Genomic DNA, 20,795 nt, shown 5'->3' with positions numbered 1-20,795 from the left:
GGGCTTTTTACAGCTACAGTGTGCAGGAGCCATCGCTGGCAGCCTGCCACAAGCTGGTAACCAAGATAAACATCGGGTATCCAAGCAAAGCGCTTTGGTTAGTAACCCGATGTTTATCTTAGTTACGTGCAGGAAGCCCACACTTCCCCGCTCAGCTCACTCCGCCCCCTCCTGCCCGCAGCATGTACACATATACATACATACACACACACACACACACACACACACACACACACACACACACACACACACACACACACACCCCCCGCTCGGCTTACCTGCGGTGATGAAGTCCCGCCATCCCGACCTCAGCGCTGTCACTGTCCTCCATGGCCGCCGCTTGTCACATCACCTCTCGCTTCCGACCCGAGACTGACTAGCGGTGACGTCACGGACCTCTCGCGATACTTGAGGGGAAGGCGCCGGTCATTGAACTCAGTGACAGGGGCTGTCAGTGTGCTGGAGATCAGCGCAGGTAATGTACCTCGCTGACAGCAGCACTTGTCACCCCCCTGCAGTGACCTGGGCTGACCCATTGATGTTAGCTCAGGTCACTGCACTGCTCTCCCAGCCAATGGGGAACATTCTGCTCTTCATTGACTGGGACAGTGTGGATCGTCATGGCAACCCCTTGGATTACACCAGACCTGGATTTGTTTTTCATTCTAATAAATTGGTTAAAGAGGGAATGTTTTGGGGAGTGTTTTTTCAAATAAAAATGTGTTTGTCGTCTATTTTTTTTTATTACTGACTGGGTTTGTGATGTCGGGTATCTGATAGACGCCTGACCTCACCAACCCCAGGGCTTGATGCCAGGTGACATTACACATCTGGTATTAACCCCATATATTACCCCGTTTGCCACCGCACCAGGGCGCGGGATGAGCTGGGGCGAAGCACCAGGATTGGCGCATCTAATTGATGCGCCACTTCTGGGGCGGCTGCGGCCTGCTATTTTTAGGCTGGGGAGAGTCCAATAACTATGGACCTCCCTAGTCTGAGAATATCAGGCCCCAGCTGTCTGCTTTACCTTGGCTGGTGATCCAATTTTGGGGGACCCCTACGTGTTTTTTTAAAAATTATTTATTTAATTTAAAATAACAGCGTGGGGTGCCCTCAGTTTTGGATTACCAGCCAAGGTGAGGTTGCCAGCTGTGGTCTGCAGGCTGCAGCCGTCTGCTTTACCCTAGCTGGCTACAAAACTAGGGGGAACCCTACGTCATTTTTTTTTTTCATTTTTTTGGCTAAATACAAAGCTAAGCACCCCTTAGTGCCACATGAAAGGCACCAAAGGGTGCTCCACTTTTTCTCCATTTTTTCTCCACTTTTTCTACATTTTTTCTCCATTTTTTCTACATTTTATTCTCCACTTTTTCTCCACTTATTCTCCACTTTTTCTCCACTTATTCTCCACTTTTTTTCCATAAGTGGAGAAAAAGTGGAGAAAAAGTGGAGAATAAGTGGAGAAAAAGTGGAGAAAAAAATGGAGAAAAAGTGGAGAAAAAGTGGAGAAAAAGTGGAGAAAAAAAGGAAAAAAAGTGGAGAATTTTTTTCTCCACTTTTTCTCCACTTATTCTCCACTTTTTCTCCATTTTTTTCTCCACTTTTTCTCCAATTTTTCTCCACTTTTTCTCCACGTTTTCTCCACTTTTTCTCCATTTTTTTTCTCCACTTTTTCTCCACTTTTTCTCCACTTTTTCTCCATTTTTTTCTCCACTTTTTCTCCACTTTTTCTCCACTTTTTCTCCACTTTTTCTCCACTTTTTCTCCACTTTTTCTCCACTTTTTTTCCATTTTTTTCTCCACTTTTTCTCCACTTCTTCTCCACTTTTTCTCCACTTTTGCTCCACTTTTTCTCCATTTTTTCTCCACTTTTTCTCCATTTTTTCTCTCCACTTTTTCTCCACTTTTTCTCCACTTTTTCTCCACTTTTTTTCCATTTTTTTCTCCACTTTTTCTCCACTTTTTCTCCACTTTTTCTCCACTTTTTCTCCACTTTTTCTCCATTTTTTTTCTCCACTTTTTCTCCACTTTTTCTCCACTTATTCTCCACTTTTTCTCCACTTTTTCTCCATTTTTTTCTCCACTTTTTCTCCACTTTTTCTCCACTTTTTCTCCACTTTTTCTCCACTTTTTCTCCACTTTTTTTCCATTTTTTTCTCCACTTTTTCTCCACTTTTTCTCCACTTTTTCTCCACTTTTGCTCCACTTTTTCTCCATTTTTTCTCCACTTTTTCTCCATTTTTTTTCTCCACTTTTTCTCCACTTTTTCTCCACTTTTTCTCCACTTTTTTTCCATTTTTTTCTCCACTTTTTCTCCACTTTTTCTCCACTTTTTCTCCATTTTTTTTCTCCACTTTTTCTCCAATTTTTCTCCACTTTTTCTCCACTTTTTCTCCACTTTTTCTCCATTTTTTTCTCCACTTTTTCTCCACTTTTTCTCCACTTTTTCTCCACTTTTTCTCCACTTTTTCTCCACTTTTTCTCCTTTTTTTTCTCCACTTTTTCTCCACTTTTTCTCCACTTTTTTTCCATTTTTTTCTCCACTTTTTCTCCACTTTTTCTCCACTTTTTCTCCACTTTTTCTCCACTTTTTCTCCACTTTTTCTCCACTTATTCTCCACTTTTTCTCCACTTTTTCTCCACTTTTTCTCCACTTTTTCTCCACTTTTTCTTCACTTTTTCTCCATTTTTTTCTCCACTTTTTCTCCAGTTATTCTCCACTTTTTCTCCACTTTTTCTCCACTTTTGCTCCACTTTTTCTCCATTTTTTCTCCACTTTTTTTCCATTTTTTTCTCCACTTTTTCTCCATTTTTTTTCTCCACTTTTTCTCCACTTTTTCTCAATTTTTTTCTCCACTTTTTCTCCATTTTTTTCTCCACTTTTTCTCCACTTTTTCTCCACTTTTTCTCCACTTTTGCTCCACTTTTTCTCCATTTTTTCTCCACTTTTTCTCCATTTTTTTTCTCCACTTTTTCTCCACTTTTTCTCCACTTTTTCTCCACTTTTTCTCCACTTTTTTTCCATTTTTTTCTCCACTTTTTCTCCACTTTTTCTCCACTTTTTCTCCACTTTTTCTCCACTTTTTCTCCATTTTTTTTCTCCACTTTTTCTCCAATTTTTCTCCACTTTTTCTCCACTTTTTCTCCACTTTTTCTCCATTTTTTTCTCCACTTTTTCTCCACTTTTTCTCCACTTTTTCTCCACTTTTTCTCCACTTTTTCTCCACTTTTTCTCCATTTTTTTCTCCACTTTTTCTCCACTTTTTCTCCACTTTTTCTCCACTTTTTTTCCATTTTTTTCTCCACTTTTTCTCCACTTTTTCTCCACTTTTGCTCCACTTTTTCTCCACTTTTTCTCCACTTTTTCTCCACTTTTTCTCCACTTTTTCTCCACTTTTTCTCCATTTTTTTCTCCATTTTTTTCTCCACTTTTTCTCCACTTTTTCTCCACTTTTTTTCCATTTTTTTCTCCACTTTTTCTCCACTTTTTCTCCACTTTTTCTCCACTTTTTCTCCACTTATTCTCCACTTTTTCTCCACTTTTTCTCCACTTTTTCTCCACTTTTTCTCCACTTTTTCTCCACTTTTTCTCCACTTTTTCTTCACTTTTTCTCCATTTTTTTCTCCACTTTTTCTCCAGTTATTCTCCACTTTTTCTCCACTTTTTCTCCACTTTTGCTCCACTTTTTCTCCATTTTTTCTCCACTTTTTTTCCATTTTTTTCTCCACTTTTTCTCCATTTTTTTTCTCCACTTTTTCTCCACTTTTTCTCAACTTTTTCTCCATTTTTTTCTCCACTTTTTCTCCACTTATGGAGAAAAAGTGGAGAAAAAGTGGAGAAAAAGTGGAGAAAAAAATGGAGAAAAAGTGGAGAAAAAGTGGAGAGAAAGTGGAGAAAAAGTGGAGAAAAAAATGGAGAAAAAGTGGAGAATTTTTTTCTCCACTTTTACTCCACTTTTTCTCCATTTTTTCCTCCACTTTTTCTCCAGTTATTCTCCACTTTTTCTCCACTTTTTCTCCACTTTTTCTCCACTTTTTCTCCACTTTTTCTCCACTTTTTCTCCACTTATTCTCCACTTTTTCTCCACTTTTTCTCCATTCTTTTTATATGGTCGGTCTACCCATTAGCTCTGCCATGCACACTGTAGCTCTACACCTACTGCACATGTTACTTTATGATTGACATCTCTTTCGTACCAGAGCTATCTAAGCCTACTCTGACCCCATATTTGTCATTACTATATTGTCCTTGTACTGTATTATGACATTTGTATCATGTGTTTCATTTCTTGCTGTGTTGCAATTTTTTTGCTGCATCCCAATTGTACCTCTACATTGTTCGAGTTTATGTTATTGTTCTCTCACTCTTATGTGATACTGATTATTGTCATTTTTCATGATTACATGCAGATAAGTCCAATATGACGAAGGCTCAGGCCGAAACGTCATTTGTAACTTGTTTTGGACAAAAACATATATGCTTATGAAAAAATTTTTTTTCTTAATACGAAACCAATAAAGAGTGATTTTGCATTACTATCCGTTGTGATTTACTGACTTAGTCTGGGAGATTTAGAGTGCCGAGGTTACTCACTAATTTTATCTATTATTACCTCTGAGCACCTATATACCAGTGAGCAGAGCTTCCTCTACAGTAGTTCTCCTGATTAGGCATGCCCTTACCTCATGAGCAGGGCATTGCAGCTTTGGTAGCAACCATTACGACATGGACTCTGCTGCTGTGGACCCGAGAAGAGTGAGTGCAGATTCATTGCACCCACACTCCTCACATGAAGGGTCCGCACTCCTAGAAAATGGGGGATACGTTCCCTGAGTGTCTCCCCCCCATATTCTAGACGGTCCAGAGTTGTCGTGGGACCCCTTTATTTTTTTTCTTACAATAAATTGGTGAAAGAGGAAATGTTTTGGGGACTGTTTTTTCAAATAAATTTCTTTTGTCGATTTTTTTTTTTTGTTAGTACTGACAGTTTATGATGTTGAGTATCTAATAGACGCCATGACATCACAAACTGCTGGGCTTGATCTCAGGTTACTTTACAGCTAGTATCAACCCGATTTATTACCCCGTTTGCCACTGCACCAGGGCACGGGATGAGCTGGGGTGAAGCGCCAGGATTGGCGCATCTAGTGGATGCGCCACGTCTGGGGTGCCTGCGGCCTGCTATTTTTAGGCTGTGAAGGCCCAATAACTATGGACCTTCCCACCCTGAGAATACCAGACCACAGCTGTCCGCTTTACCAATTTGGGGGGGACCCTACTTTTATTGTGTAATTATTAATATTTATACAATAATTATAAAAAAGAGCCTGAGGGGACCTCCACATTGGATCCCCAACCACGGTAAAGCTGCCAGCTGTGGTTTTCAGGCTACAGCCGTCTGCTTTACCCTAGCTGGCTATCAAAAATGGGGGGACCCAACGTCATTTTTTTTTTTAATTATTTTTTAAATAGAAAAAATTAATGGGCTTCCCTGTATTTTGATTGCCAACCAAGGTAACGGCAGGCAGATGGGGGTGGCAACCCATAGCTGTCTGCTTTACCTGCGCTGAGAATCAAAAATACCGCGGAGCGCTACGTCATTTTTTTAAAGATTTATTTTTACAGCACTGTGATGTCCAGCAATCAAAATACAGGGAAGTCCATTTTATTTTTAGTTATTTAAATAAATAATTAAAAAAAATATATATGGGCTCCCGCTGCATTTTTTGTATTGCTAGCTAAGGGTAATCCAAGCAGCTACTGGCTGCTAACCCCCACTGCTTGGTGTTACCTTCACTGGCAATGGAAAATCCAGGGAAGCATTTTTTATTTTTTTTGCCAAAAAACTACAAAAAAAGGACGTGAGCTTCGCCATATTTTTGTATGCTAGCCAGGTATAGCAGGCAGGTGCTGGAAGAGTTGGATACAGCGCCAGAAGATGGCGCTTCTATGAAAATGCCATTTTCTGAGGCGGCTGCAGACTGCAATTCGCAGCAGTGGGGCCCAGAAAGCTCAGGCCAACCTGTGCTGCGGATTCCAATCCCCACCTGCCTAGTTGTACCTGGCTGGACACAAAAATGGGGCGAAGCCTACGTCATTTGTTTTCTAATTATTTCATGAAATTCATGAAATAATAAAAAAAGGGCTTCCCTTTATTTTTGGTTCCCAGCCGGGTACAAATAGGCAACTGGGGGTTGGGGGCAGCCGTACCTGCCTGCTGTACCTGGCTAGCATACAAAAATATGGCGAAGCCCACATAATTTTTTCAGGGGGCAAAAAACTTCTGCATACAGTCCTGGATGGAGTATGCTGAGCCTTGTAGTTCTGCAGCTGCTGTCTATCTGTATGGAGAAGAGCAGACAGCGGCTGCAGAACTACAAGGCTCAGCATACTCCATCCAGGACTGTATGCAGAATTTTTTTGCCCACCAAAAAAATGACGTGGGCTTCGCCATATTTTTGTATGCTAGCCAGGTACAGCAGGCAGCCACGGGCTGCCTCCAACCCCCAGTTGCCTATTTGTACCCGGCTGGGAACCAAAAATATAGGGAAGCCCGTTTTTTTTAATTATTTCACTTATTTCATGAAATAATTAAAAAACAAATGACGTGGGCTTCGCCCCATTTTTGTGTCCAGCCGGGTACAACTAGGCAGCTGGGGATTGGAATCCGCAGCACAGGTTAGCCCGAGGTTTCTGGGCGCCTCTGCTGCGGATTTCAGTCCGCAGCCGTCCCAGAAAATGGCGCTCTCATAGAAGCGCCATCATCTGGCGCTGTATCCAACTCTTCCAACAGCCCTGGAGCCGGGTGGCTTGTTGGGTAATCATGAGTTAATACTGGCTTTGTTTTACTAGCCAGTATTAAGCCAGAGATTCTTAATGTCAGGCACGTTTGACCCGGCCATTAAGAATCTCCAATAAGGGGTTAAAAAAAACACCACACAGAGAAAAAATACTTTAATAGAAATAAATACACAGACACATTAGAGACTCCATCTTTATTACCCCCTGTCAGCCCTCCACGATCCTGCTCTTCTGTCTTCTTTCTTTCTAGTGTAGTAGTAGTGACGATTGTAGTGAGGATGAGGTTCCCCAGCCCATCATGGGCTGGGGAACCTCATCCTCAGTACAATCCTCACTACAATCGGGAAGCAGCGTGCAGCCTTCACTCCGTGAGTGATCAGTGCTGGCTGTCAGCGGTAACAGCGGTAACGCTGACAGACGCGTTACCATAGCAACGGTGCTCTCGGAGCCGCGGTTAGCGGTGACGTCACCGCTAACTGCGTTGCTATGGCAATGGTGATCTCCGTTAATGACCGGCTGTGTCAGCCGGTCCCTAACGGAACGGGGAGTCGACCGTGTGCTAGAGCATGTCGCCGGTACACGGCGATACACATATGTGCACCGTGTACCGGAGAGATGCACTCGCAGGTCCTACATGACGTGTCATAGTCATGTGACCAGTCTGTAGCCAATGAGATAATAGCCACGTGACTGGTCACATGGCTATTTTGACGTCACGATAGGTCCTGCATCTCTGCTGGCAGTGCAGGTCACCGGGAGGATTCAGCGATCATCGTATGGAATAGCGGCAGGAGACAGAGTGCAGAAGGGATCGCGAGGACCGGTAAGTGTTATGGCAATGTTTATTAACTGTTTGTGTACATTTCTAATGCATTTTTATGTGTTTGTGATTGCCTCCCATTATAGCCTATACGTTCGAGTTCGGTTCGTCGAACGTTAACCGAACTCGAACGGGACCCCCGTTCGGCGAGCCGAACCGGGACCGGTTCGCTCATCTCTAATTCTGAGGGGCATAACTTTGGAATGGAGGGGCGCATAAGAAAAAGAAAAACTGTTCCATAATCAGTGGAGCAGCACCAATTGGAGGAGGTACTCAGCTTAAAATTAAAAAATCCAGTGAAAGGTCCTCTTTAAGTCCTAATTCATTAGGATGGATATTTAGCATGCCAGTCTTGATGAAACTATAAGACAGAACAGCGCAAATACTGTCTTATCCAAATATATGCAGAGTGTGTTCGTACCTTGCTGAGTTGTGTAGCATACAACAAGATCAGAGCCTATAACCATGAGCCCTAAAGCTTGAAGCGATACAGGAGAACCAAAAAACAGTGTGGTGGAGATTGCACTGCTGGGAGGTGACAGACCAATACACTTTGTCCAACTGAAGGGCTGTTTATTTCTCAACGTGTTTCGAAGTGGTCTCACTTCTTCCTCAGGAGTACCATTTGGTTCTCCTGAGGAAGAAGTGTGACCACTTCGAAAAGAGTTAAGAAATAAACCGCCCTTCATCTCGACAAAGTGCATTGGATGACCCATAGATATGACTACTATGAATTGTCGAATTGTTAAGGGGGCTTTACACGCTACGATATTGTTAATGTTTTGTCGTCGGGGTCAAGTTGTTAGTGACGCACATCCGGCGTCATTAACGATATCGCAGCGTGTGACACTGACCAGCGACCTTAAGCGACCTCAAAAATGGTGAAAATCGTTCACCATGGAGAGGTCGTCCCAAACTCAAAAATCGGTAAGGGTTGTTTATCCAGGTGGTTCATCGCTCATGCGGCAGCACACATCGCTATGTGTGACACCGCAGGAGCGAGGAACGTCTCCTTACCTGCTGAGGGAGGGATTGTTCGGCAGTCACAGCGACGCCGCCGACCTGATAAGTATGTGTGACGCTGCCGTAGCGATAATGTTCGCTTCGCTACGGCAGCGATCACAAACAATCGCATGCGCGAGGGGGGCGAGTACTTACACGCTCGCTATCGCTACAAATTGCTAGCAATATCGCTACCGTGTAAAGCCCCCTTTACTCCTTCTATTAACCCATTTGAGGTTCTCAGTTGACAATCATTGCATTGAGGTGACCCCTGACATAGTAAAAGGAGAGAGGGAAGAAAGGAATGTGGCAGTGGGACCTGGCCAAAAGGACAACTTGCATGACACCATGAGTTTAAGACCTCACTTTTATTTGTGCTCTCAGTTTCCGGTCAAACATTTTGTTGATATGATATACTGTATCCGGATCACGAGCCAAAAAAACTTACTGGTTCTTCTTCCAAAAGTAGAAGACTCACAACCACGATATTAATGTCACTTCCAATGGTCCCATCCTTAAATAGACTAGATACCTAAACAGATAAAGGAAAATATACAATTATTGGGATATTTTATATGAATCGCTACCATTATATATTGTAGAATAATACATTTAAATAATCAAAGCTGTTAATTGTCTGCTATGAGTCTGAAAACGAGGTGCCTATGGATGTTGCTTGTTTGTTTACTATTTATTTTCCCTAGATCTGCTCTTCGGTCTTTTTTTAGAGCAGTTTCAATAAAGTAGAGACAACACTTATAGAAGTCTGAGACACGCCTCCTGTCCTGTGATTGGTTTAGGTTTCTGCTCCCTCCTTCCTCTCTGCATCTCTACCACCTCTGATTGGCTGTTGGGTATTAATACATGTGTATACCACTTTTACCAAGAAATCAGTGGGCGTAGAAGTGATTTCTGGTACAGTAAGTGCAGAATTATTAAAAGGTATAGTAGACATAGTAGACTAAAAAAATCAATGAGAAAAAGAATATGAGGAAACTAGAAATGCAAACACAATGATCAGGTAATACACTGTGTGCAGAATTATTACGCAAATGAGTATTTTGATCACATGATAATTTTTATACATGTTGTCCTACTCCAAGCTGTATAGGCTGAGAGCCAACTACCAATTAAATAAATCAGGTGATGTGTATCTCTGTAATGAGGAGGGGTGCGGTGTAATGTCATCAGCACCCTATATAAGGTGTGCTTAATTATTAAGCAACTTCCTTTCCTTTGGCAAAATGGGTCAGAAGAGAGATTTGACGGGCTCTGAAAAGTCCAAAATTGTGAGATGTCTTGCAGAGGGATGCAGCAGTCTTGAAATTGCCAAACTTTTGAAGTGTGATCACCGAACAATCAAGCGTTGCATGGCAAATAGCCAACAGGGTCGCAAGAAGCGTGTTGGGTACAAAAGGCGCAAAATAACTGCCCATGAATTCAGGAAAATCAAGTGTGAAGCTGCCAAGATGCCATTTGCCACCAGTTTGGCCATATTTCAGAGCTGCAACGTTACTGGAGCATCAAAAAGCACAAGGTGTGCCATACTGAGGGACATGGCCAAGGTAACAAAGGCTGAAAAACCACCATCTCTGACCAAGAAACATGAGATAAATGTCAAGACTGGGCCAAGAAATATCTTAAGACTGATGTTTCAAAGGCTTTATGGACTGATGAAATGAGAGTGACTCTTGATGGGCCAGATGGATGGGATGGGCCAGAGGCTGGATCAGTAAAGGGCAGAGAGCTCCACTCCGACTCAGACGCCAGCAAGGTGGAGGTGGGGTACTGGTATGGGCTGGTATCATCAAAGATGAACTTGTGGGACCTTTTCGGGTTGAGGATTGAGTGAAGCTCAACTCCCAGATCTACAGCCAGTGTCTGGAAGACAACTTCTTCAAGCAGTGGTACAGGAAGAAGTCAGTATCATTCAAGAAAAACATGATTTTCATGCAGGACAATACTCCATCACATGCATCCAACTACTCCACAGCGTGGCTGGCCAGTAAAGGTCTAAAAGATGAAAAAATAATGATATGGCCTCCTTGTTCACCTGATCTGAACCCCATAGAGAACCTGTGGTCCCTCATAAAATGTAAGATCTACAGGGAGGGAAAACAGTTCACCTCTCGGAAAAGTGTCTGGAGGCTGTGGTGGCTGCTGCACGCAATGTGGATCGTAAACAGATCAAGCAATGACAGAATCTATGGATGGTCGGCTGCTGAGTGTCATCATAAAGAAATATGGCTATATTGGTCACTAATTTTTTGGGGTTTTGTTTTTGCATGTCAGAAATGCTTATTTCTACATTTTGTGCAGTTATCTTGGTTTACCTGGTGAAAATAAACAAGTGAGATGAGAATATATTTGTTTTTTATTAAGTTGCCTAATAATTCTGCACAGTAATAGTTATCTGCACAAACAGATATCCTCCTAAGATAGCCAAATCTAAAAAAACCCCACTCCAACTTCCAAAAATATTAAGCTTTGATATTTATGAGTCTTTTGGGTTGATTGAGAACATAGTTGTTGATCAATAAAGAAAAAAAATCCTCTAAAATACAACTTGCCTAATAATTCTGCACACGGTGTATAGTAAGGAATATAAAATGTGATTTTCTCACCATATTCATCACTGTCAGTATGTAGGTGGTCACTCCTTCCTTGCCATGTTTCTCCACCATTTTTTTATCAGCCACTACAAGGGTTTCAACAACCAAACTCCCACTGTGATGAGATTTTACTGCAGAACGTTTAGATCTGGATGGATGAATATAGTCATCTGGTTTTAATTTGCTGTGGCTTCTGTTCAGATCTAGAAAGTAAAATAGTCTTTAAGCCTTGTTTTATACAGTAACAACCTACATTAAAATATATATCACTATAGAGAATATATGCATCATGTTTCAGATAGATAGATAGAAGAGATAGATAGGAGTGATAGAAGTGATAGATGGGTAGATAGAATATATGCAATTTAAACTGCATTAATCCTATGTAAAATATACTTAGAAAACTGAAAGTTCTGTAAATTGGCCACTTTTTGTGAACCCATCAACCGCGACAAGGTGATGGGTTGGTGAGAACCTATACTGGTATCCTGCCTTCCCTGGATTAAAAGTCTATAAATATATTTATATACTTTTAGTCCAGGAGAGGCAGGATACTAGTATAGGGTCCCATCAAAAAAGGTCACCTTGTCGCGGTGGATGGGCTTATAAAAATTTGACAGTTTTTGCCAAAGAACCTTCATTTTTCTAAGCATATGGCTAATAAGTAGATATGTAAATAGATAGATGATAGATAGATAGATAGAATATATGAAATTAAACTTCAATAATGGTATATAAAATATACTTAGAAAAATAAAGGTTCTTTGGGCAAAAATTGGCCAATTCTTGTGAGCCCATCAACCACAGCAAGGTGAACTTTCTTTGATGGGACATTATACTAGTGTCTTGCCTCTCCTGGACTAAAAGTCTATAAATATATTTATAGACTATTACTCCAGGAAAGGCAAAACACTAGTATAGGGTCCCATCAAAAAAGTCACCTTCTTGCAATTGATGGGCTCACAAGAATTGGCACATTTTTGCCAAAAAACTTCATTTTTCTAAGTAGATAGATGTCTAATAGGTAGATAGATAGATAGATAGATAGATAGATTTTTCTAGATAGATAGCTGTTTTTTTAACTTACAGTTTTTACGCCTTCCACAAAAATGTTGTTTTTGTTTATTGCTATATGACTCATTTGTACGGCTGTAATAAGGCGTTCCTGAGTGAAGATTTACTTTACTTTCTGCGGATCGTTTATATAGTACATGTGGGTGATGTCCTTCAGGAGAGGTAAAGTTGTGTTTATTGGCGAGATGCTGTGGTACCGGTGATATAAAATATTCACTTGAGCGTGTCCTTAAGAAACCTGACTGAAAAGAATAGATTTTATCAGCGCAGTTCATTAAATGACAAATAAGTGAAAATGATATGAAATGCATTTTGTTTGCTGTAGAAATGACATGTGTACACCCTATTTTGTGAAAATATCTCCCAGCTTCTATGTAATGGCAGCTTTGCTATGTATGACCACAGACAAAGATATATCTATCCATTATATTATGGTTCCAGTGGGCTAAACAAGAAACTTTTCTACATGTCAGACTCCTTCCTCAGTGTACAAACCCTTAATGTGCTCTGCTTCAGGTGTTTTAGGTCCAACATCAAGCTATATTCACACCTTTTAGCTTTTTATCTTTGAACTTACATTGCTGCATCCTCCTGAGATTTGCGGATTCGTGCAGCGATACTGGTACCTGATCTGTTTGTGAGAGCCATTGCAGAATGCAGCAGGAACGTCAAGGGACCTGACAGTAATGTAGATCTCTATGTGAGAGTCCATCCACTATCAGCACTTACCAATTGTAATTGTTTCGGGTCTGGTAAGTTGGGATGAGCCAACCACCTACCGTTCGAGTTCGGTTCGGTTCATCGAACGGCGGCTCCGTTCGGCAAACGTTCGACGAACATTCGACGAACACCTTCGAACCCCATTGAAAACAATGGCAGACAAACACAAACACATAAAAACACATTATACATATACACATCTAGTTAATAAACATTGCCATTATAATTACAGGTCCCCGCGATGTGTCCTGCACTCTGTCTCCCGCCGCTTTTCCTTCCGATCATCGCTGCGCCCTCCCGGTAACCAGCACTGATGATAGGACCTTCCGTGACGTCATCATAACATGTGACCAGTCACGTGTCTATTATCTCATTGGCTACAGACTGGTCACATGGCTAGACGTCATGCTAGATCCTGTCAGTGCATCTCTCCGGTACGCGGTGCTCATTTGATCATCTCCGTGTACCGGCGAGATGCTCTGGCACATGGTCGACTCCCCGCCCCTGCATGTCGGCATCTCGCCGGTACGCGGTGCTCGTTTCAGCATCTCCATGTACCGCCGAGATGCTCTGGCACATGGTTGACTCCCCATCCCTGCATGTTGGCGCTCTTTATAGAGTCAGCCCAAATGCAAGGACTGGATGCCACAGCCGGTGAATAGCGGCACCGTGAATCACGTGATCGGAGATCAAGGTTGCTATAGTAACCCGCATGACAGATTACTATTTCAACGGCGGCAGCGGTGACATCACCGCTTACAACCCGCAGCCTCTGCTCACTCACTGAGTGATTAGACTGCACGGGAGCAGCAGCGTCTACCTCCCATGCAGTGCTGTCTGATGTAGCAGAGCTTCATGGGTTGAAGGAGAAAGAAGACAAAAGACCAGAATCGAGGAGGGGTGAGAGGGAGTAATAAACATGGAGTCTCTAAGTGTGTCTGTGTATTTATTTCTATTAAAGTATTTTTTCTCTGTGTGGTGTCTTTTTTTTAACCCTTTATTGGAGATTCTTAATGGCCGGGTCAAACTTGCCTGACATTAAGAATCTCTGGCTTAATACTAGCTAGTCAAACAAAGCTAGTATTAACCCATTATTACCCAGCGAGCCACCCGTCACCAGGGCAGCTGGAAGAGTTGGATACAGCGCCAAATGATGGCGCTTCTATGAAAGCGCGATTTTCTGGGGCGGCTGCGGACTGCAATTCGCAGCAGAGGGGCCCCAGAAACCTCGGGCCAACCTGTGCTGCAGATTCCAATCCCCAGCTGCCTAGTTGTACCTGATTGGACACAAAAATGGGGCGAAGCCCATGTCGTTTTTTTTTTTTCTAATTATTTCATGAAATTCATGAAGCAATTAAAAAAAGGGCTTCCCTATATTTTTAGTTCCCAGCCGGGTACAAATAGGCAGCTGGGGGCAGCCGTACCTGCCTGCTGTACCTGGCTAGCATACAAAAATATGGCGAAGCCCACGTCATTTTATTGGTAGGCAAAAAACTCATGCATACAGTCCTGGATGGAGTATGCTGAGCCTTGTAGTTCTGCAGCTGCTGTCTGCTCTTCTGCATACACTAGTGAATGGAGCATGCTGAGCCTTGTACTTCTGCTCCCCCTGTCTCTCCCTCCAGCATACAGTCCTGGATATAGTATGCTGAGCCTTGTAGTTCTGAAGCTGCTGTATGCTGAGCCTTGCAGTTCTGCTCCTCTTGCCTCTCCCTCCAGCATACAGTCCTGGATGGAGGATGCTGAGCCTTGTAGTTCTGCAGCTGCTGTCTCCTCTCCTCTATACAGACAGACAGCAGACCGCAGCTGCAGAACTACAAGGCTCATCATACTCCATCCATGACTCTATGCAGGAGTTTTTTGCCCCCAAAAAAAATTACATGGGCTTCACCATATTTTTGTATGCTAGCCAGGTACAGCAGGCAGCTACGGGCTGCCCCCAACCCCCAGCTGCCTATTTGTACCCGGTTGGGAACCAAAAATATAGGGAAGCCCTTTTTTTTTTAATTATTTCACGAATTTGGCAGAGTGATGCGAAAGAAGCCGTTTCTGCAAGCACACCACAAACAGAGTCGCCTGAGGTATGCAAAAGCACATTTGGACAAGCCAGTTACATTTTGGAAAAAGGTCCAGTGGACTGATGAAACAAAGATTGAGTTGTTTGGTCATACAAAAAGGCGGTATGCATGGAGGCAAAAAAACACGGCATTCCAAGAAATGCACTTGCTACCCACAGTAAAATTTGGTGGAGGTTCCATCATGCTTTGGGGCTGTGTGGCCAATGCCGGCACCGGGAATCTTGCTAAAGTTGAGGGTCGCATGGATTCAACTCAGTATCAGCAGATTCTTAACAATAATGTGCAAGAATCAGTGACGAAGTTGAAATTACGCAGGGGATGGATATTTCAGCAAGACAGTGATCCAAAACACCGCTCCAAATCTACTCAGGCATTCATGCAGAGGAACAATTGCTATGTTCTGGAATGGCCATCCCAGTCCCCAGACCTGAATATCATTGAAAATCTGTGGGATGATTTGAAGCGTGCTGTCCATGCTCGGCGACCATCAAACTTAACTGAACTGGAATTGTTTTGTAAACAGGAATGGTCAAATCTACCTTCATCCAGGATCCAGAAACTCATTGAAAGCTAAAGGAAGCGAACAGAGGCTGTTATTTTTGCAAAAGGAGGCTCTACAAAATATTAATGTAACTTTTATGTTGAGGTGCCCATACTTTTGCACTGGTCAAATTTTGTTTAAATGCGGATTGCACATTTTCTGTTAGTACAATAAACCTCATTTCAATCCAGAAATATTACTCAGTCCATCAGTTATTAGATATATGAAACTGAAATAGCTGCTGCAAAAACCCAAATTGTTATAAAGAAAAAAAGGTTAACATTAATAGGGGTGCCCAAACTTTTTCATATGACTGTATCTATCTTCGGGAAAACAGGGTATCTTCTAATATATCCATCTTCGGGAAAACAGGATATCTTCTAATATATCTATCTTTGGGAAAACAGGGTATCTTCTAATATATCTATTTTTGGGGAAACAGGGTATCTTCTAATATACAGTAGCTATCTTTGGGACAACAGGGTATCTTTTAATATATCTATCTTCGGGGAAACAGGGTATTGTTACGGTTGCTGTGGCACTGGAGTCTATGTCCAGATTTCTTGCTACTGCACATGTGCGAGCACTGGAGACTATGTCCAGATTTCTTGCTACTGCACATGTGCAAGCGCTAGAGACTAAGTCCTATCTTGGAGCCATTGCACATGTGCGGGTGACATCATCGCTGACACGAGGTCACATGTCTCTGACACCTTCTATGCCGATTGGCTGCTGGTCATGTGCTTGTGACACGTGGTCACATGTCTCTGACACCTTCTATGCCGATTGGTCGCTGGTCATGTGCTTGTGACGCTTTGCTCGGTGATAGGCCAGCGTGACGTCATTCCTGTCGTTCTGGCAGCGGATTGGCTCTGGTGTCCTCCGTCTTGGATGAGGCACAGAGTCTATATAAGACCCTGACGCACGCCGCACAGCGCTCAGTCCTCTTGGTTCATGCATGAGAGTAGATGCTCTGTGCACGTTCCTCTAGGCATCTCTCTGTCTATGCTAGGTGAGCGCTACCGGCAGGGTAGCGTTCTTATACCTTACAGCTTCGGCTGCAGTCCGTATCCTTACCTCTTAGGGGAGCGGACATAGGCAGGTGCCTGAGGCACATGGTCTGGCTGGGCCTTGTGATTCTACTCGTAGGTGGACGTTGCCGCTAGTGTAACGTTCCTTATACTGCGTCTGGCAGTTGTTCGTATCCTCGCACACTAGGGGAGCGAACAGAGGTAGGAGCTTTGTGCGGCTTATGCTGCTGTCCGTCTCTTTTGCACTACTAGAAGAGCGGACCTAGGCAGGTGCCATATCTAGTGGTTCATGTCCTCGCACACTAGTGGAGCGAACGCAGGTGGGAGCTTTGTGCGGCTTACGCTGCTGTTCGTCTCTTTTGCACCACTAGAAGAGCGGACCTAGGCAGGTGCCATATCTAGTGGTTCGTGTCCTCGCACACTAGTGGAGCGAACGCAGGTAGGAGCTTTGTGCGGCTTACGCTGCTGTCCGTCTCCTGGCACCACTAGAGGAACGGACCTAGGTAGGTGCCATTTCACACTCACTGCCTTTGTCTCTGTGATTATTAACAGAGACCATTCCACACACCCTCCAAGTAAGGGAGGAATTGCTTTATTTTCTAATTATATTCCTCTGTGAGTTTAACAGAGGTATTGCACTCTGCCATAGTCTGCAGCAGAGTCTTTGCACGGTGGACCCTGACTGTCTGTTACTCCTTTAGGTTTTATTATCAGACAGCCCCCCGTAAGATTAGGACTGAGCTCAGCCAAGGGTCTGGCAGTTATGGCAGAATATCAGCAGTTACACCATTACATACAAGTACTTGAGTCACGGCTCAAGAGTATAGAGGATAAACCTCAGACCATGGTGACATCTGCACATGATCCTCGACTTGCTCTGCCAAACAGATATTCTGGCGATGCCAGATCATGTCATGGTTTCATTAGTCAGTGTCAGATACACCTAGAGGTCAACTCTTCTCGCTTCTCTACAGAGAGATCCAGAGTAGGCTTTATCATCTCCTTACTTCAGGACAAAGCCTTAGAATGGGCGACTCCCCTATGGGAGCGCTCTGATGTGGTTACTCTGAGACATCAAGACTTTCTTGATGCTCTTAAGGCAGTATTCATGGATCCGCAGGTTACCCATGATGCGGCCCTGAGACTGTTAGATCTATCTCAGGGTTCGTTATCCACTAGTTCTTATGCCATTGCTTTTAGAACTCTGGTGGCAGAACTAGATTGGCCAGAGAAGGTGTTGATTCCTATCTTCTGGAGAGGGTTGGCAGGCTATGTTAAGGATGCTCTTGCTACTCGTGAGGTCCCTGCTTCTCTGGAAGACTTGATCACAGTAGCAACGAGGATCGACGTACGCCATAGGGAACGTAGACTCGAGGTCTCTTCCTCACGCCCTAAGCATCGGGCTATTCCAGTTGCTGAGGGTCCACTACCATCTTCCTCAGCATCTGAAACATCTCCCACTCCTATGGCGTTAGGTCATACGTCCTCCAGACTACGCAAGTCTGGTCCTCCTATATGTTACGTATGTCGTCAGGCTGGGCACTATGCCAACAAGTGTCCTAGCCGTCAGGGAAACTCCCAGGCCTAGTAACCATTAGAGGGGGGTTACTAGAGACGTCTTCTGCACCCTCTAAGTGTAGTATCCCAGGTCAGCTCTCATTCTCTGAGAATACATGGCCTATTATGGCTTTTGTGGATTCCGGAGCTGACGGGACTTTTGTGTCCTCAGGATTTGTAAAGAGACACAATATTCCCTCTTTCATGTTAGAGGCACCTATTCCTGTCCGTGTTGTTAATGGAACTATGTTGTCTGACTCCATTACATTGAGGACAGTTCCCTTGCGCCTTTCTCTGTCTCAGGGTCACATAGAGGAGATTTCTTTTCTTGTTTTGCCTGAGGGTATAGACGACGTCCTTCTGGGTCTCCCATGGCTTCGGACTCATGCTCCTCACATTGACTGGGAGTCCTACAGCATTATTAGTTGGGGTTCGAAATGTCAGTCCCGATGTCTTCCCTTACCACCTATGGTCGTTGCGGTTGCATCAACTAATCTCTCTCCCATACCTACACCCTATTTGGATTTCGCTGACGTGTTCTCCAAACAGGGTGCTGAGGTTCTTCCACCCCATAGGCCGTATGACTGTGCCATAGACCTTATCCCAGGTTCGGTTCCACCTAAGGGCAGGGTTTACCCCCTGTCAATACCTGAGTCGGAGGCCATGTCGACCTATATAAGAGAGAGTTTAGAGAAGGGGTTCATTCGGAAGTCTGTCTCTCCCGCGGGAGCTGGGTTTTTCTTTGTTCGGAAGAAAGAGGGTGATTTGTGTCCCTGCATAGATTACAGGGGTTTCAATGCAATCACAATAAAGAACAAATACCCGTTACCTTTAATTTCGGAGCTCTTTGACAGACTGAGGGGAGCTCAAGTTTTTACGAAGTTGGATCTGCGGGGTGCGTATAACTTGGTACGAATTCGAGAGGGTGACGAATGGAAGACCGCTTTTAACACCCGAGACGGTCACTATGAATACCTCGTCATGCCTTTTGGTTTATGTAATGCACCCGCAGTATTTCAGGACTTCGTAAACGATGTGTTCAGGGATTTACTGTTATCCTCTGTATTGGTGTATCTGGACGACATCCTGATTTTTTCTCCTGATCTGCAGACTCATCGTCAGGATGTCGTTCGTGTCCTTTCCCGTTTAAGGGAGTACTCGTTGTTTGCTAAACTCGAAAAATCTGTATTCGAGCAGTCATTCTTGCCTTTTTTGGGCTACATTATCTCACAAGAGGGTCTGGCTATGGATCCTGCGAAGCTCTCTGCTGTCCTGGAATGGTCCGAACCTCATTTCTTGAAGGCGGTGCAACGCTTCTTAGGATTCATAAATTATTACAGGCAGTTCATACCCCATTTCTCTACTTTGGTGGCCCCTTTGGTGGCCTTGACTAAGAAAGGTGCTAATCCCAAAGTCTGATCTACTGAGACATCTCAGGCTTTTGAGGCAGTAAAAAGACACTTTTCAACTGCTCCCGTTCTTCAAAGACCCGATGAGAATAAGCCCTTCCTCTTGGAGGCTGATGCCTCTTCAGTGGGTGCTGGTGCGGTCTTGTATCAAAAGAACGGTGCAGGTAGAAAAAGGCCGTGTTTCTTCTTTGCTAAAACCTTTTCACCAGCAGAGAGAAACTATACCATTGGGGATAGGGAACTGCTCGCCCTGAGATTAGCCGTGGAGGAGTGGCGTCACTTGCTGGAAGGAGCGAAACATCCTTTCCAGGTCTATACAGACCATAAGAATCTGACGTACTTACAAACCGCTCAGCGTCTGAATCCTCGCCAAGCCCGCTGGTCCTTTGTTTTTCTCCCGCTTTCACTTCTCCATCAACTATCTGTCTGGGAGTAAGAATAACAAGGCAGACACCCTGTCTCGCTCTATGGTTTCTACCCAGGAAGAGCTTGACGAACCTCGTCTTATCCTTCCCTCCAGGGTTTTTCATACGCTCTCCCCTGTGACGTTAGACCAAATCCCACCGGGCAAGACCTTTGTTCCGCCTGATCGACAGAATGATATACTGTCGTGGGCCCACACCTCAAAGGTGGGTGGGCATTTTGGTATTAGGCGGACACGAGAGTTACTGGAGAGGTGGTATTGGTGGCCACACTTAGCCAGCCACGTCAAGAGATATGTCGGTTCCTGCTACTCGTTCGTCTCGTACCGTTATCGAGAATCCCATCTTCCAGGGTACTAGCCAAACTATTCCTCAAGCATGTCTTTAGGCTTCACGGTATGCCAGATCGTATCATTTGTGATAGAGGCCCGCAATTTGCTTCCCGTTTCTGGCGAGATCTTTGTAGCCTTCTGCAAATTGAGTTGAATCTCTCTTCAGCATACCATCCGGAGACCAATGGTTTGGTGGAGCGTACCAATCAATCCATGATTATATACCTTCGACACTTTGTTGCTGAGAACCACGATAACTGGTCCTCCCTCCTACCCTGGGCAGAATTTGCCTTTAACAATTCGCTGGCTGAGGCCACTGGGCAGACACCGTTCGTACTCAATAATGGGCAACACCCTATGGTACCGGTACCGTTTCCCGCTGCTGCACCTCC

The 20,795-nt window shown here is 43.8% G+C and overlaps 1 protein-coding gene across 1 annotated transcript in view; it reads right to left on the bottom strand.

Moving 5' to 3' along the window:
* Positions 1–20,795, bottom strand: part of ADAMTS18 (ADAM metallopeptidase with thrombospondin type 1 motif 18) — a 157,924-nt gene that overhangs the window by 67,667 nt on the left and 69,462 nt on the right. Inside the window, exons 4-6 of the mRNA XM_075326940.1 lie at positions 12,327–12,555; positions 11,252–11,442; positions 9,076–9,159 (exon numbers count right to left, since the gene is read on the bottom strand). Coding sequence (XP_075183055.1) covers positions 9,076–9,159; positions 11,252–11,442; positions 12,327–12,555 — 504 coding nt within the window. The remainder of the gene's footprint in view (positions 1–9,075; positions 9,160–11,251; positions 11,443–12,326; positions 12,556–20,795) is intronic.

The sequence above is a fragment of the Anomaloglossus baeobatrachus genome, chromosome 10 (genome assembly GCF_048569485.1).
Source record: "Anomaloglossus baeobatrachus isolate aAnoBae1 chromosome 10, aAnoBae1.hap1, whole genome shotgun sequence".
NCBI lineage: Eukaryota > Metazoa > Chordata > Amphibia > Anura > Aromobatidae > Anomaloglossus > Anomaloglossus baeobatrachus.
The sequence above is the reverse complement of the archived record's forward strand: the minus strand, read 5'-3'. Positions and strand labels throughout refer to the sequence as shown.